Consider the following 16,473-nt stretch of genomic DNA (forward strand, 5'->3'; position numbering starts at 1 on the left):
GGCATTCCTTTTTTTTTGTTTTAAATTAATTAATTTATTTTTGTCTGTGTTGGGGCCTCGTTGCTGTGCGCGGCCTTTTCTCTGGTTGCAGTGAGCAGGGGCTACTCTTCATTGTGGTGCACGGGCTTATTGTGGTGGCTTCTCTTGTTGCAGAGCATGGGCTCTAGGACCGCGGGCTTCAGTAGTTGTGGCTCACGGGCTTAGTTGCTCTGCGGCATGTGGGATATTCTCGGACCAGGGATCGAACCCATGTCCCCTGCCTTGGCAAGTGGATTCTTAACCACTGTGCCACCAGGGAAGTCCCTCCTTTTTGTTTTTAATAGTTAAGACTGGGCTTCCCTGGTGGCGCAGTGGTTGAGAGTCCGCCTGCCGATGCAGGGGACACCGGTTTGTGCCCCGGTCCGGGAAGATCCCACATGCTACGGAGCGGCTGGGTCCGTGAGCCATGGCCGCTGAGCCTGTGCGTCCGGAGCCTGTGGTCCGAAATGGGAGAGGCCACAACAGTGAGAGGCGCATGTACTGCAAAAAATAAAAAAAAAAAAAAGACTGAAAGCAATATCTTTAGAAAGCATCCTACAAGGATATATGTTCAATGAGCATTCTTCTTGAATTTAATCTTGTAAGTTAACAGTATCATCAGATGATCTGGTCTGAAGTTTGGGAAATTACCCAGGTTCATGCTGAAATATGAGTGGTCACATATTACGTTGAGAGAATTTTTATACGTACTCTGTAGATTCTGCCTAGTAGTTACCCCATTCAAAACACATATAAGCAACGTAAGTGTCCATCGACAGATGAATGGATAAAGATATGGCACATATATACGATGGAATTCTACTCAGCCATAAAATGAAACGAAATTTGAGTTATTTGAGGTGGATGGACCTAGTGTTTGTCATACAGAGTGAAGTCAGTCAGAAAAAATACCGTATGCTAACATATATGGAATATAAAAAGAAATGGTTCTGATGAACCTAGGGGCAGGACAGGAATAAAGACACAGACGTAGAGAATGGACTTGAGGAGGAGGGTGGGGTGGGGAGAGGGTAAGCTGGGACGAAGTGAGAGAGTAGCATTGAAATACATACACTACCAAATATAAAATAGCTAGTGGGAAGCAGCTGCATAGCACAGGGAGATCAGCTTGATGCTTTGTGACCACCTAGAGGGGTGGGACAGCGAGGGTGGGAGGGAGATGCAAGAGGGAGGGGATATGGGATATATGTATACATATAGCTGATTCACTTTTTTATACAGCAGAAACTAACACAACATTGTAAAGCACTTACACTCCAATAAAAATGTTAAAAAAAAAAACACATATAAAAGTGGTGGTGAATGGGACTATTCTTCAAACTAATAATTCAAATGTTCCTTAACTTCAATCCAGTTGCTACACTTCAAGACCATATAGTTAATTTCGTTATTAAGCATGAATCACTACTAAAACTTGAGGCTGCATTTGTAGTACTTACTGCTTTTCCAAGTCTACAACCATCCTATCAGTTTCCTCTGTGGAAGGCACGTGTGTTCCATGAAGAAGACTGTTAGATGTTGGGTAGAACTCCTCTCCACTGAAAAACAGTGAAGTGGTGAGTAACACACAAAAAGATCCTATACCTTCAGAACTGGAAAATGTTTAGTGGTCAAAAGTGGAAAACTTTGAGATACTTGATTTCAAAGAAATAGAATTCAGACCAAAAAAAATAAATTTAAGAAATATCTACTCCTGGGACTTCCCTGGCAGTCCAGTGGTTAAAACTCCATGCTTCCACTGCAGGGGGCGTGGGTTTGATCCCTGATCTGGGAACTAAGATCCTGCATGCTGTGTGGCCAAAAAATAAAAAACCTCCAGAGCCCAAATGAGTTAGCTGAGGACCACAGGTTAATGGAATTAACGAAGTTCATACAGTAGGAGAGCTTGAGTAACATGCTCAATTGAGGGCACAATTTACAGCCCTCTCTACTATCTATCACTATTAAAACAGTCTTGATCTTTAGCACAGTACGTCTTACATAATTAGGTAAGGAGTGTACTTTACCATTGTTTACTGTGCATGACGAAGGAAAGTATTACTGTGTCCCTTACCTGTGGATAAGGGTAATAGCAACTAATAATCAATGATAACAAATAATAGCCAATACATATACAGTGCTTTCTATGTGCCAAGCACTGATTGAGGGCATTGTATGAATTTATTTAATCTTGATAATAACCCTGTGAGGTGGGCACTGTTGTTATTCCCTATTTACAGATGAGGAAACAGAGAAAAATAGTGTGACACAGCTACTAAGTGGTGGAGCCGGGACCCAAGGCCAGGAAGCAAAGCTCCAGAATCAGCACTCTTAAATTCAAGGCCTTCCAGTAACATACATAATGTATGTTTTTAAATCACATCAACTTACTGCTTTTCTCTCAGTCTCTCATATGTTTCCATGTCAGGTCTGATCTGCTTTGTCAACCTATGATACTGGTGTAATTGGGCAGCAGCATAATCTGAAAAAATGAGAACCTATTTTAGACGTTGGGTGGGGCATTTTTAGACTTGTCAAATGGGCCATTAATAGGCCCATGCAATAAAGTAAAAGCCATTTTTACCTGAAAATCCCAGATTGGGGTTCTTCCTCCTCTTTTTCCTCTCCCATTTTTCTGCATCTGCACTGATCTCTAGCAACTTCACTTTCTTATAGTCTTCCCCTCTTACTGTACATTCCTAAAACGAGGGGAAAAAACATGAGCTTTATTGCCTTATACAATTCCTTAATTCCTTTCAAATCAAAGTCCTAAAGACTGCCATCAAGACAGTAAAATGGCCAGTTTACAAAGAAAATTGTAGAATCTGCTATATCTGTAAGAAATAATACATCTATAAAACTGACACCAAAAATAGCTGTCGGGGACACATTAGATGTCCATCAAAATCCTTTCTTGCCTCCTTTCTGGGCTCATGGCTGCCCATTTCTCAATGTCCCTTGCAGCTGCATCAGGCCAGGTGACTTGGGCTGCTCAACTGGGAACTGATACAGGAGAGACTCATGAGCTTTATCTTTTCTTATTGTTGGAGCTTTTGTTACTGTAGCTTAACCTTTTAACCTAATATCCATTATGTGGCTGTAACTATGTGCCAGGCAGTGTTGTAAATGTCTTACATATTTTATTCTCAAAACTCTCTAAGGTACAGATGAGGAAACCAGAGCTGGAATGCTTAATGCTTAACTACCATGCAGTATACCGCCTGAACAAAACACAATATAATATTTGAATCCACAGCTTATGAAGGTGGCAGGAGGTGTACTTACTTTTTTATTTTCTTTTTCCTGCAATTCCCATTCCAAGTGAGCTTTCTTAGCTTCCCAATTTGCAGGTAATTTAAGTCTTTTATCTTCCTCCACAACTTCTGGTGATTTAATTTTCGAGCTTCATTCTACCACCAGGACACAAAGTTTGTCAGCAGAGGTGTGGAAACAAATCCAAATAAATGTTACCTGTCTTGTATGGTAGGCCATCCAAAATGGACTTATGGATTTTATCCTGAAAGGAAGGGAGCCACTGGAGAAGTTTGTGTGTGAGTGTGTTTGTACTGAAGAGATTTCATGTAGGGGGAAGAGAGGTAAACACCAATATCTATACCTTTAAGTATTATTTTACTGCCTTCAAGGAACCATGTGGTAAAGATAGAAAGAGCAATAGTTTGGGAGTAAGAAGGCCTGAGAAATGTACTGATTTGACTACTCCCTGGCTGTGTGATGTAAGCAAGTCGCTTAGTATTGGATTGAAACAGCATTTCCCAAGTATGAGTTCCACTGTACAGAGGTACCTGAGATGATTTTAGATACTACTGAATGACACAGTCACATACTGAGAAAGTGGTTCCATTTCTCATTCCTTTTTAAATTCAGGTTGGGTTGAAGACAAAGTTTCAGTTTTAACACCTCTAAAAACACCTATCTTAATGCTTCATTTAGTCTCCCTTTAAAAATGAACAGGGGGCATTCCCTGGTGGCGCAGTGGTTAAGAATCTGCCCGCCAATGCAGGAGACATGGATCGAGCCCTGGTCCGGGAAGATCCCACATGCCTCGGAGCAACAAAGCCCGTGTGCCACAACTACTGAGCCTGCGCTCTAGAGCCTTCAAGCCACAGCTACTGAGCCTGCGAGCCACAACTGCTGAGCCTGCATGCACAACTACTGAAGCCCACGTGGCTAGAAGCCATGCTCCGTAACAAGAGAAGCCACCTCGATGAGAAGCCTGCATGCTGCAACAAAGAGTAGCCCCCGCTCACCACAACTAGAGAAAGCCCACGTGCAGCAATGAACACCCAATGCAGCCAAAAATAAAATATTTATTACAAAAATAAAAACACTGAGCAAGTGGACAGGTGGTCACACTTACAGTATAAACCATGAAGGTGGTATGAGAAGGACTACAATCTAATTCTCCTATTATCTATGAAGTTCAAAAAGTTTTAGGTGACAGAGTTAGTGGCAGAGTTAGGCCAAGAACCCAAATTTCCTGATTTCTAGCTGGTTTTCTTTTCTACCTATAATATTGTAATACCTCTTTAACCACAATACCATCAGCACACTCCCCAAATAATTCCTTATTATCAAATATCTTGTCAGTGTTCACATTTTCCTGATGGTCTCATAAGTGTTCATTATTATTTTTATAATTTGTTTGAATTGGAATTCAGACAAGTCCCACATGTTGCGATTAGTCAATATGTATGTACACCTCTTAAGGTTTATTTAGTGTATAGTTTCCTTTTCCATCTTTTTTACCCATTGCTTTTTTGAGGAGTGTGAAAATGACTGTGTTGACTGTCCTATTGTTTCCCAAAGTGGCATCTGCTAGTTGCCTCCCTATAATGTCCTATAACATATTTTTTGACCCCTGTATTTCCTGTAAATTGGTCAGTAGATCTAGTGGCTTCATCCAATTCAGGTTAGATTTATTTTTTTTAAAGATTTATTTATTATTTATTTATTTAATTTTATTTTTGGCTGTGTCGGGTCTTAGTTGAGGCACGCAGGATCTTTCGTTGTGGTGCGCAGGCTTCTCTCTAGTTGTGGCGTGTGGATTTTCTCTTCTCTAGTTGTGGCGTGTGGGTTTTCTCTTCTCTAGTGGCATGCGGGTTCCAGAGTGCGTGGGCTCTGTAGTTTGCAGCACACGGGCTCTAGTTGAGGTGTGCGAGTTCAATAGTTGTGGCGTGTGGGCTTAGTTGCCCTGTGGCATGTGGGATGTGGGATCTTAGTTCCCCGACTAGGGATTGAACCCGCGTCTCCTGCATTTTAAGGCAGATTCTTTACCAATGGACCACCAGGGAAGTCCCCAGTTCAGGTTAGATTTATTTTTAGCAAGTCTACTTATATGAAACTGGTACTACATACTTCTATCAGGAGACACATAATCTCTGATTTTATCCTTTTTGTGATGTTCACAGCCACTGACTGTGATCCAGTGACTCATTAAAAACTGCAAAAGGGGGATGTTTGAATTATATCATTGCTTCTTCACACATCATCCTGCCTATTTTTTTTTTACAGTATTTCAAGGGAATTAAGTATGTCCCACTAGTTTTTAGATTGCGTTTTTCTGCGCAAATAGAGATAACTACCATCCTCACACATAACTCTTGTCTCCAGCTGCCCGCTGACCTCCTATCCTAATGAGGACTTTTCCTTTGCTCTCGTTCCTACTGCTCTATACCACTTCCCCCAACTCCTTTGTCTAATAATATCCTACCCATTTTTCAAGCAGCTTAGTTGTCACCTTAGTCTCTAGTTGTCAGTCGTCTTCTCTGCACTTCTGAGGCACTTTGTTCCTCCCTCTAACATACCATTTACCAAGTCGTGAAGTAATTATTGGTTACGGATCTGCCTCCATAACTGGGCAGAAGCCTTACCATATTTACCGCTGTATCCACACCATCTGTTGATAGTTGGCTATAGCACACTACAGGCCATTAGGGGAGGGGCTGTTTTTGGATGAATGACGCCAACTTGCTGCGTGACAACAGACAAGTTACTTTCCATTTCTGGTCCACGGTATCCCCCTCCATGAAAAGAAAGGTTTGACAGAATCACTTGAGCTGAGAGGAGGGTGCGCAGAGAGGATGCTTAAAAAAATACCAATGTCTGTGTTTAGAAAGTGATCAAATCAGACACTCTGGAAGTGAGGCCTAAGCATGTCTAGCTTTTAAAAGGTCTCAAAGTGACTTCGGTGTGTTTCCAGGTTAAGAACCACCGGGACCGAACTTTCATCTAGCTCTGCAGTTCTGTCACACGCGCTGGTGCGGCTTCCTCGTCGCTCCACAAACGCGCACGGGCCGGGCCACGTGACAGGTCTCAGCTGGTCTCTGGGGCGACTCACCCGCTTCAGGTGCAGCTCCCGGAATTTGCGTAGTCTCTGTTCGCGCTTCTGAGCGGCCAGCTCCTCGGCCGCCGCAGGGGGCTGCTGCTCCTCTGCGCCGTCCACCGGCACCTGCGGCGGAGGACAGGCTGGAGGCGGGGCCGGTTCGGCTTCTTCCCGGACGGCCCAGGTGATTCCCCGCGGTTCCCGACAGGCCGGGCGCCCTCACCGCCGACCCCGACCCCACAGTGTCTGCGCCCTCGTCTCTGCCTCCCTGGCACTACCTCTTCGTCTAGCCGCCGTCGTCTAGCCTACACTCCCAACCTTTGGGCAAGACCAGCCCCACCCACCTCCTCTGCCTTAGCCCTTGCCGCCATCACCCGGTAGCGCTTTCCCCACAGACTTCCTGCGACAACTTTTCCGAGTCTCCAGCTCACTTCCGTCAGCCAGCAGCCACAGGTTTCGGGACAAAGCCCCGCCCCTTTCTGCTTCCCCAGCTGAGGAACCAATCCCCTGGGCTGTATCCGACTGGGCCAGGCTTGGGCCCAGGCGCACTGAGTGGAGATACCAGGGCAGCGCGGCGGAATCGTCTGAGTAAGAGGGGTAAAAGGAAGAAAACGCCACCAAAAGTGTGAGAAAGCAACCCAGAGCACAGATTGTGCCCATCAAGTGCCCAAAGTAGGCCTACAGTCACCATCACAGCATCCTATATTAATCTTTGCGTGGCGGTACAACGCCCGGTACAACGGAAGCTCCAAGATAACAGGATCTATTTATGTCTTGTTCACAGCGGATTCCCTGTGCCCCGAACTGTTTGAATGAAGAAAGGAAGGAACCAATTGACTAAGGGTACTTGGGATCTCTTCCTCAAGCATCTCCGAGATGCAGAAAGATTTCTTGGATTAATGTGAGATTTTGACTTTCTTCTCAGAATTCTGCATAGGACACCATTTTTCATATATCTGTCCATTCATTCAGTAATGAACTGTATAATCATTCTCTATTTAACTCGTCTATCCTTTGGTTCATCATCTATGAAAAATAAATAGTAATACAATAGCCATGTTACAGAGTAGTTTGGGGACAAATTCGACAATATTTGTGAAATATCTGTGACTTGTGCCTGGCCCATGGCAAATGACCAATATACCAGTTGGGATTAGGTGTGTCCTCCTCCTAAGATGTCTTTAAATGTTTTTTTTCAGGGAAGCCCTAACCTTCACCACCTTAAGGGTCAGTTTCCTCTGTTACAGCTTTTCATACTTTCTTCTTTGTGGTGCCTACATAAATAATTATTAAATAAGCGTGGAACTGACTGTTTATTGCAGTTAATTTAAATGAGACAAGTTTCTTAACAACTATGAAAGCAGCAAATCTAGCAGTCATAAGCTTATATTTTTTCTACATTATGGATGATTTGACAAGAGCAGTTGTAACACGTATTTTTATTCTTTAGGAATACAGAAATGTCAGTTATTTTCAGTACGATCACTTAACCAGAATTACACGATTTGTAAAAATATTTTATCCGTCAAAGCCCTACATACTCAAACCAAGTAATTAAAGAGAGTTTAATAAAGGGACTGTTTACAGAATTGTAGACAGGGTTAAGAGAAGCCAACAAAAGAGTGAAGCATTCCAGGGCTAGCAACAAGAGGGAGCCATTGCTACCCCCAATCCTAAGGAGGAGGAGAAGGATAGGATAGGAGAAAGTCCTCAGACAGATGTGACTAAAGAAATGCAGCCAACCCATAATCCAGTCAGGGAATAGATATCCTGACCATTTATTCTCTTCTATTCTAGAAAGCATCACTTTCCCACTAAATCCACTTGTGAACTTTCTATTCTGTTCCTTTTTTTTTTTTTTGGTGGCCCATATGGGGACTGAACCCATGACCTTATTCTGTTCTGATTATGTGTCATTTTCTGTGCCAATGTTTTTACTGAAGTCTCTTACTAAGTTTTAATTCCTAGTAAAATAAGTTCCTTCTCATTTTTTTTTTTCCCAAAACTACTCTTGGCTGTTTCTGTAAAAAATTTTTAATTTTGGAATTGGAATTATATTAATATGATTCGAAGTATATATGTATATATATAGTAAATCCCCCAGATTGTCACTTATATTAGCTTCTTGCAAAGCAAAAATATGTTCTTAGTAACCCTAACCCTGCCCATTGCCTCCTAAATATAGCATACTACAACCATATACACAGTTCTGTACCTTTCATTTTTCATTTAGTATACTTTGGAGAACTTTCCAAATTAGTATACAGAGAGCTGCCCCATTGCTTATTTATTTATTTATTTTGGCTGTGCCGCGTGGCTTGTGGGATCTTAGATCCCCGACCAGGGACTGAACCCATGCCCCCTGCATTGGAAGCAGTGTCCTAACCACTGGACCGCCAGAGAATTCCCTGCCCCATTCCTTTTTACAGCTTCCCCCGAATGTACCATCATGTATTTAACTGGTTTTCTATTGACAGACATTTGAGTTGTTTCCAATTTTTTGCTTTTCAAAAAACTGAAATGAACAACCTTGTACATAAGTCAGTTTATGCCTGTGCAATTGTACCTGTAGGATAAATTCCCAGATAGCTGGGTCAAAGATTAGATGCCTTTGTAATTTTTATAGATATTGCCAAATTGCTCTCCCTAAGGGTTGTACCAATTTTCAGTCCTACTGAGACAGGCTGGGACCTGGGACCACAAGGAAACAATAAGGGACTAAAAATAACTGGGTACGTGAGCAGTTGGGGCAAATTATGAACCACACAATACAAAAAGGCCCAAAACCCAACTGCCACTTCTGAGATGTCAGGAGCAAAAGCAGTCTACTGCAGCATGATCCCTGAACACAGCACCACCAAGCAGGTGGGCAGACCACCTAAGCCAACCCTCTGGCCCAACCTGTGGATCCGCCCCTACCATTTAAAAGGAGCAGCTAGCGTGCCACCTCTCCACCACTCCCTCAGGGAGCTAACAAGGGCACCTGTTACTTGTTTTCACTCCCTCCTGCTGCAGCAAGAGTCCCAATTCAAGCCTTGCGTGAATTCCTCATCTGGCCTTATCAATTTCTATTGATTAAAGAGTCCAAGAACCCTGGTTGGTAACACTTCACAGTCTCACCGATAGTGTTTCACTGAACTTTTAGATTTTTGTCACAATGTTTTACAGTTCCAAAAAAACAAAAACAACCCACTGAGATTGATGGAATAATATTACATTCATACTCATTCGAGATACTCTTTTGTGATATTACATTTTTCTATTGTCTTCCAACCAGAAAATCCTTCATCACTTACTGAAATTTAATTTCTTTGTACTTTATTTCGTATTTTTCTCCATATTACTGTTTAAATCTTATACCCAGGTATCTTTTCATTTGGGGGATTACTTTTTCATTTCCACATCTAATTAATGGTTTTAGTGAAGAAAATTATTTTCATGTATTTCTCTTGTATCCAGCACCTTAACTGAATTATATTAACAACTTTAGCACTATTATTAATTCTGGCGCAGTTTCATCGCGGAGCACGGAAGAACGAACAGGATGGGACGGGTCCTGCTCTGCTGCAGTTTACAACGTCGTTGGGGTAAAAAGAAAACGAACAGACGAGAAAAACATCTTACATATATTAAAGAGAATGAAAATGGTACCATATGACAGTACTAAGGGCCTACGCGAGACAACGTAGTCAGGGGAGACCTGCCTCGGAGGAGGTGATACAGCTTAAGCGCTGAATGGAAAGCACTTTTCGCTCAAGGGTGCAGCAGAGTTAAGGTGACTTTCCACGAGCTTCCCAGGTCCACCATGCCTACCTAGCCTACCTCTGCCGAAACCCCCGCGCTTCTCTCTCAGCCTCCACCCTTCCGGCCCCCGCCTCTGCGGCCTTTTGCGGCTGCGCAAGGCCCTGCCCAATTGAAAACGTCTCACTGCCAAAAGGGGCAGGGATTGGTCCTAAATTCCTGAGGCTGACAGGAAGGGGCGGGTATTATAGTAGGTTATTAATCTGTATTGACGCTGCAGTCCGAAGGCCGGCGGAAGTGCTCTGGGTTGTTGCCGGAAGTGGGCGAGGAAAGGTTGTGATGGCGGCTGCGACTGTAGCAGAGAAGGTAAGTGCTGCCGGCTCTTTCCAGGGGTTTTAGTTGCGGAGGGCTCTGAGGGACGGCAAGGGCGAGAGGTGGAGGAGGTGCTTGTGTGCTGGGCCAGGAAGGCGCAGATACTTTGGGGCCTGGGTCGGCGGTGAGGGCCCGGCCTGGGCTGTCGGGACCCGCGGGTAATCCGCCTGGGTTCTCCGGGGAGAAGCCTAACCGGCCCCAACTCCAGTCTGTCCTCCGCCGCAGGTGCCGGTAGACGGCGCGGAAGAACAGCAGCCCCCTGCGGCGGCCGAGGAGCTGGCCGCCCAGAAGCGCGAACAGAGACTGCGCAAATTCCGGGAGCTGCACCTGAAGCGGGTGAGTCGCCCCAGAGGCCAGCTGAGACCTGTCACGTGGCCAGGCCCGTGCGCGTTTGGGGAGGGACGAGGAAGCCGCACCAGCGCGTGTGACAGAGTCGCAGAGCTTGATGAAAGTTCGGTCCCGGTGGTTCTCAACCTGGAAACACATTCTAGTCTCTTTTGGAAAGGGACATGCTTTCACCAAGCTTTCTTTCACCCCCGTCTGTTTTAACTTAGTTGGGCTAGTTTGGGGGTCTCTGTTACTAACCGCCTCCGTGCTGTATGATTCTAGTAAACTCTTCATTTTACCTAGGGAAATATGTGGAGCTAGAGACTGGAAGAAACTTGTCCAGTAAGAGAGCTGGTTGCCTCTTCATTCAAAAATAATCAGCAAATCTCGGGAAGTCTATAGTGTCAGTGGTTCAGCTAGTGGGTGGGGAACTAGATGAGTAAGTTAACTCCTCTGCTCTTAAGTAGAGGAGACGTTCTAGCTAGAAATTATATTGTGATAAATGCCATGCTTGAGTTAGGAACAAAGTGCCTTGGGAGTGCAGTGAAGGAGAGATTGGTATGGTTTAGGGGCCCCCAGGGAGTGCCTCGTATAAGAGGTGACAAGAGGTGACACCTAAAGTACTGCTATAAAGATGAGTAAGATGTTATCAGAAAAATAAAGAAGTTTGAGGAAGAAATATCTAAGCAGAGGGAACAAATGCAAAGGAAGAGAATTCATATCAAGGATAAGAGTCCAGCAAACAACTGGCTGCAGTTGGAGCTGAGAAACAAAAAAGCAGCTCTTGACTGTTTCACCTCAAAGGGGCCTGACTTGGCCATGGTTTCACAAAACTCCAACATCACTCTATCGCAGACAAAAACAAAACTGTTCAAACCACAGAAATGACCACACAGCACCCACTTCTGCTAACACCAGTGACAAATACAGCACTAGCTTCACTCCATTAGTCCTGCTTCCTGTATAAAAACTGAAGATACCCAATCATAGAATGCCATGGCTTTCTGACAGTGCCTAATCCAGGGCACAACCATGCTTCCTTGAACCTTTCCCTCCAGTCTCCTGATACAAACTCAAATCCTGTAAGTGGCTCCTCCTAACACCCTCTCACTGCAGTGCCTCCAGTTCCCCATGGTTTGCTGTTTCCTTCAATGCAATACACACAACTTTGTTTGACTACACATGTGTTCTTGGTGTCTTCAACTGGAGGGCATTGCCAGAGGCAAGAGTATGTGAGGGATGGCTGTTGAGAGGAATGTTCTGGGTTTTTCTCTTTACCCAGAAAAATTTAATAAAGAATTCAGCACACTTACATATTTACTTGGAGGGACTGTGTAAAGAACATGGGGTTGGATATTAAGAGACATGTCTTCCTGGACTAACGGCCACCAGCCTGTAACCCAAGAAACATCTAACTTAAGTTGTCCCTAAGATGGTATACTCATTTTGTTTTATGCAGTTATTTTAAAACAGACTCTACATACAGTAATTTAAATGGGAAATGCCTTTCATTTGACATGATGTAAACTGCTAAAATATCTAAAGAGGAGGGGGGACTTGGGAAAGGTTAGAGATATTATGATAGGTATTAAAGCCCCCAGCCCCAAATTGAGGCTGCTTCTTTGCATGTCAGGATTAAAAGAGAATTGAAAGTAGAATATCTTTCTCATAATGTGAGACATTAACGTCCAGGCCTTTGGCACAGCAAATCAGTGCAGCTCAACACATTTCTTGACTGTATACAAATGCAGACCTAATTAGGCCGTTTCCTTGCTTAAAATCCTCTGATGGTTCTCTTGCTTTTAGGGTAAAATGGAGTCCCCTTGTTAACGTGTCTTGACCTTCCTCAAAGAGGGAAATATTTGTTTGGATTTATTTTCATGTTTCAGCCAATATTGCCTTTTTGGGTTTATGGTTTTAGAATGAAGCTCGTAAATTAAATCACCAGGAAGTTGTTGAAGAAGATAAAAGACTTAAGTTACCTGCAAATTGGGAAGCCAAAAAAGCTCGTTTGGAATGGGAACTACAAGAAGAAGAAAAGAAAAAGGTTAGGAACTACTCCGCTGTTTTCATAAGTCGTTTATTCAATCTTTCTAGAGTATTAAGACAGTAAAAAATGCTTTTTACCAGCTGCCAAGCTTTGGGTGAGTAATTTAACCTCTCTGTGCCTATGTTTTCTCATCTGTAAAATGGAGCTTGTAATAATTATTTGAGTTAATTATGAATTAAATGAGTCAATGCATGTAAAACATTTAAAAAATGGTCTGACACCTGATAAATGTTGAGTAAGTATTATTTTTTAGATTGATGTACTCACTTCTTATACACCAGAGCAGATTATCAAATTTCCTTCAAATATTAATCATTATTTTTAATGTATTGCTTGATATCTTTATTTAAAATAGGTCAAATAGTTGCTTGAATCATTTGGGCAGGCATTAGCTTTCTTTCCTTTCTTTTTCAGGAATGTGCAGCAAGAGGGGAAGACTACGAGAAAGTGAAGTTGCTAGAGATCAGTGCAGAAGATGCAGAAAGATGGGAGAGGAAAAAGAGGAGGAAAAATCCCGACCTGGGATTTTCAGGTAAAACTCACCTTTACTTTATTGAATGAGCCTGTGAGGTAAGCGTTGCCTTCAGTGTTTCTGGTTTTAAGAAAGGATATACCCCTTCATGGAATATTCTCCAAGAGGCTTACTCCCAAGAAAAATACAAACATATCTCATAGGGCAGAAGTAAAAAAGGCTGTGCTTGAGGCAGCTGGATCCCTTTATTCATTGTGCTAAAATTAAAGCCTGTATTATTAGCATCTCCAGGATAGAGGCTCTGCTTAGATTAGTGCGTATATTGCTAATAATAATTTTGTTTTTTCTCTGAATAGTAATGACCAAACAAGGAAATATATCATTTCCGATTCTCATTTTATTTTTAGATTATGCTGCTGCCCAGCTTCGCCAGTACCATCGGCTGACCAAACAGATCAAACCAGACATGGAAACATATGAGAGACTGAGAGAAAAGCAGTAAGTTGACAGGACTAATGCCAGTCCTTTTTCATCCTGAAGTGATTTTTTTTTTTAAACATTACACTTTATTTATTTATTTATGAATTTATTTATTTTACTATTTTTGGCTGCTTTGGGTCTTTGTTGCTGTGCGCGGGCTTTCTCTAGTTGCGTCGAGCAGGGGCTGCACTTCATTGTGGTGCGCAGGCTTCTCATTGCGGTGGCTTCTCTTGTTGCGGAGCACAGGCTCTAGGCACGCAGGCTTCAGTAGTTGCAGCATGTGGGCTCAGTAGTTGTGGCTTGTGGGCTCTAGAGCACAGGCTCAGTAGTTAATGGTGCACAGGCTTAGTTGCTCCATGGCATGTGGGATCTTCCTGGACCAGGGCTCAAACCTGTGTCCCCTGCCTTGGCAGGTGGATTCTTAACCTCTGCGCCACCAGGGAAGCCCTTCTGAAGTGATATTGATGTACTTGTGCATGTATATAAACGTATATACATAAATACAAACAGACTGCAGTGCTTGGGTATGGGTTATCAACAGCTGTTTAAGAATAGTTTCTGGTCGTGATGACACTATTTATTGCCCATCCACAGCAGTTAAGCTAACCACCTGGTTATCTTTCTAGTGGGGCATTCTATGACTGGGTGTTGAGAGTTTAATGCCCAGATTATCATAGTCAGATATTTTGGGACGCAGAATGCTTTAGTGCCAGGATGGGTGAACTTCTGTAAAGGACCAGATAGTAAATATTTTAGGCTTTGTGGGCTATGTGGTCTCTGTCATAGCTACTCCACTCTGTCCTTGTGATGTGAAAGCAGCAGCAGCCTGTAGAGGAGATGTAAACAAACGGACTGTCTCCCAGTAAAACTGTTTATAGAAACATGCCGCAGTTTGTTGGCCTGCTGTAGTGGAAAGAGAAATATCCTGAGCCTAGAAGCAAGTCCTTTAACCTCTGGCCCTGGGCTCTTTCAGCTATAGAATGAAGGTGTTGGCGTAAGTGATTTCTTACTTCTGTCCCTTCCAATTCTGTGTTGTTTTTTTTAAAAGGTAAGGTAGGATCCCATAGTATGAAGATATGTATGTATTTTATCTCTCATTGTGAATGGTAGTTTAGTTTGAAAATGTGGAGCACTTGCCCTGTTACTCCAAGTCCCTGTTGCCATCTTTCCAGTGAAGAAGAGTTTTACCCAACATCGAACAGTCTTCTTCATGGGACACACGTGCCTTCCACAGAGGAAATTGATAGGATGGTCGTAGACCTGGAAAAACAGTGAGTACTCCATGTAGCAGCCTGAAATTTTAAACGTTTAATGACAAAATGGACATAATATGCTTAGAATGAATTGAGAAGACAGATGCTATACTTCCTAATTTCTGACCTGGCATCTCTAGTGGTTTTGGGGACACACAGTAAGGCTGGGTTGAGTCCCTATGATTTGGAATGAAGGTGCAAAATATTGATGGAATTGAGTTGTGATAATTGAAAATTATAAAGAAAATTATTCTTTAAGCAATTATTCTTGTTTTTACTTTAACAACCATTCCACTCTTTGATTTGAAGAAGTACAAATGTCCTAGTAAATCTATCTTTGTATATTTGTGTTTCTTAATACTGATAGGAGTGTGTTTCCTGATGCTGACCAGGCAGAGCAAAATGAATTTATATTATAGGAGCTAATACACTTAAGTATTAAGAATAGTGTCTAGTATACACTGTGTACTCTGCTCATACTAGCTGTGGTTACTATTAATATAATTCCTGTTGTAATCATTTTCTGTTAAGTGATACTTCATGTGTCCAGTTGCTAGCAGTGTAGCATTGCTCTTCTAGAAACATTCCAAAGATGAATTTGTATTTACTAAATTTCGTGGTTCATACCCAGGGTTGTGCTGTTAATTGGCAGTTTCAACTTCATCTTGATGAAACTGGGCTTCCCCCCGCCCCTTCCAAAGTGCTAGTCTTAAGTGTACTGATTCTATTCTATTTGGCCATGTTTTATTAAGATCAATAAAGAAGGCAGTTTTGAATTTTATAAATTATTTTCTTCTCCCAGAATTGAAAAACGAGACAAATATAGTCGGAGACGTCCCTATAATGATGATGCAGATATTGACTACATTAATGAAAGGAATGCCAAATTCAACAAGAAGGCAGAACGATTCTATGGGAAATATACAGCTGAAATTAAACAGAATTTGGAAAGAGGAACAGCTGTCTAATCCCTTCAGGAACTGTTTAGAAGCTTGAGAATGGAGTGAAAATTTCTACTAGCAAATTGAAGTTCTCTTCAGAGTTACACCAGTAAACCAGAACTTGGTCTATGCCTTCCCACTCAGCATTTAAAAATAAATGTTTTTTCTTAAACTTCTACTTTCATGTATATTTCCACATTTTTGTGCTTGGATATAAGATGTATTTCTTGTAATGTACTTGTTTTGTAAAAATCTACTTTGTATAAATTCTGTTATTTTTCTATGTATTTTAAATGTGTATGACTGGTGAATCTTTGAAGCATTTTGGCTTTACAAATGCTGGCAGCATACGTAAGTGCAGTCATTGTTACTTTGAATGTTTTTATGAATTTGACAAAATCTAGAGCTGGACTCAGGAACTATTTGGGGTTGTAGACTCTGAAGCTAAGGATGGTGATGAGGAAGGGGGCAGTGGC

General features: G+C 42.5%; 1 protein-coding gene and 1 pseudogene across 1 annotated transcript; one reads left to right on the forward strand and one right to left on the reverse strand.

The window, feature by feature from the left end:
• Window positions 1-6,732, reverse strand: part of LOC103072494 (pre-mRNA-splicing factor SYF2-like) — a 7,360-nt pseudogene extending 628 nt beyond the window's left edge.
• Window positions 6,733-10,441: 3,709 nt separating this feature from the next.
• Window positions 10,442-16,024, forward strand: LOC103072759 (pre-mRNA-splicing factor SYF2). The gene is made up of 7 exons (XM_007459146.1): window positions 10,442-10,468; window positions 10,700-10,810; window positions 12,723-12,848; window positions 13,266-13,383; window positions 13,731-13,821; window positions 14,976-15,074; window positions 15,859-16,024. The coding sequence occupies exons 1-7, from the start codon at window positions 10,442-10,444 to the stop codon at window positions 16,022-16,024; spliced, it is 738 nt and encodes a 245-aa protein (XP_007459208.1).
• The last annotated feature ends 449 nt before the right edge of the window (window positions 16,025-16,473 follow it).

This window comes from Lipotes vexillifer, unplaced genomic scaffold, assembly GCF_000442215.2.
Source record: "Lipotes vexillifer unplaced genomic scaffold, Lipotes_vexillifer_v1.1 scaffold496, whole genome shotgun sequence".
In the NCBI taxonomy this organism is placed as follows: Eukaryota; Metazoa; Chordata; class Mammalia; order Artiodactyla; family Lipotidae; genus Lipotes; species Lipotes vexillifer.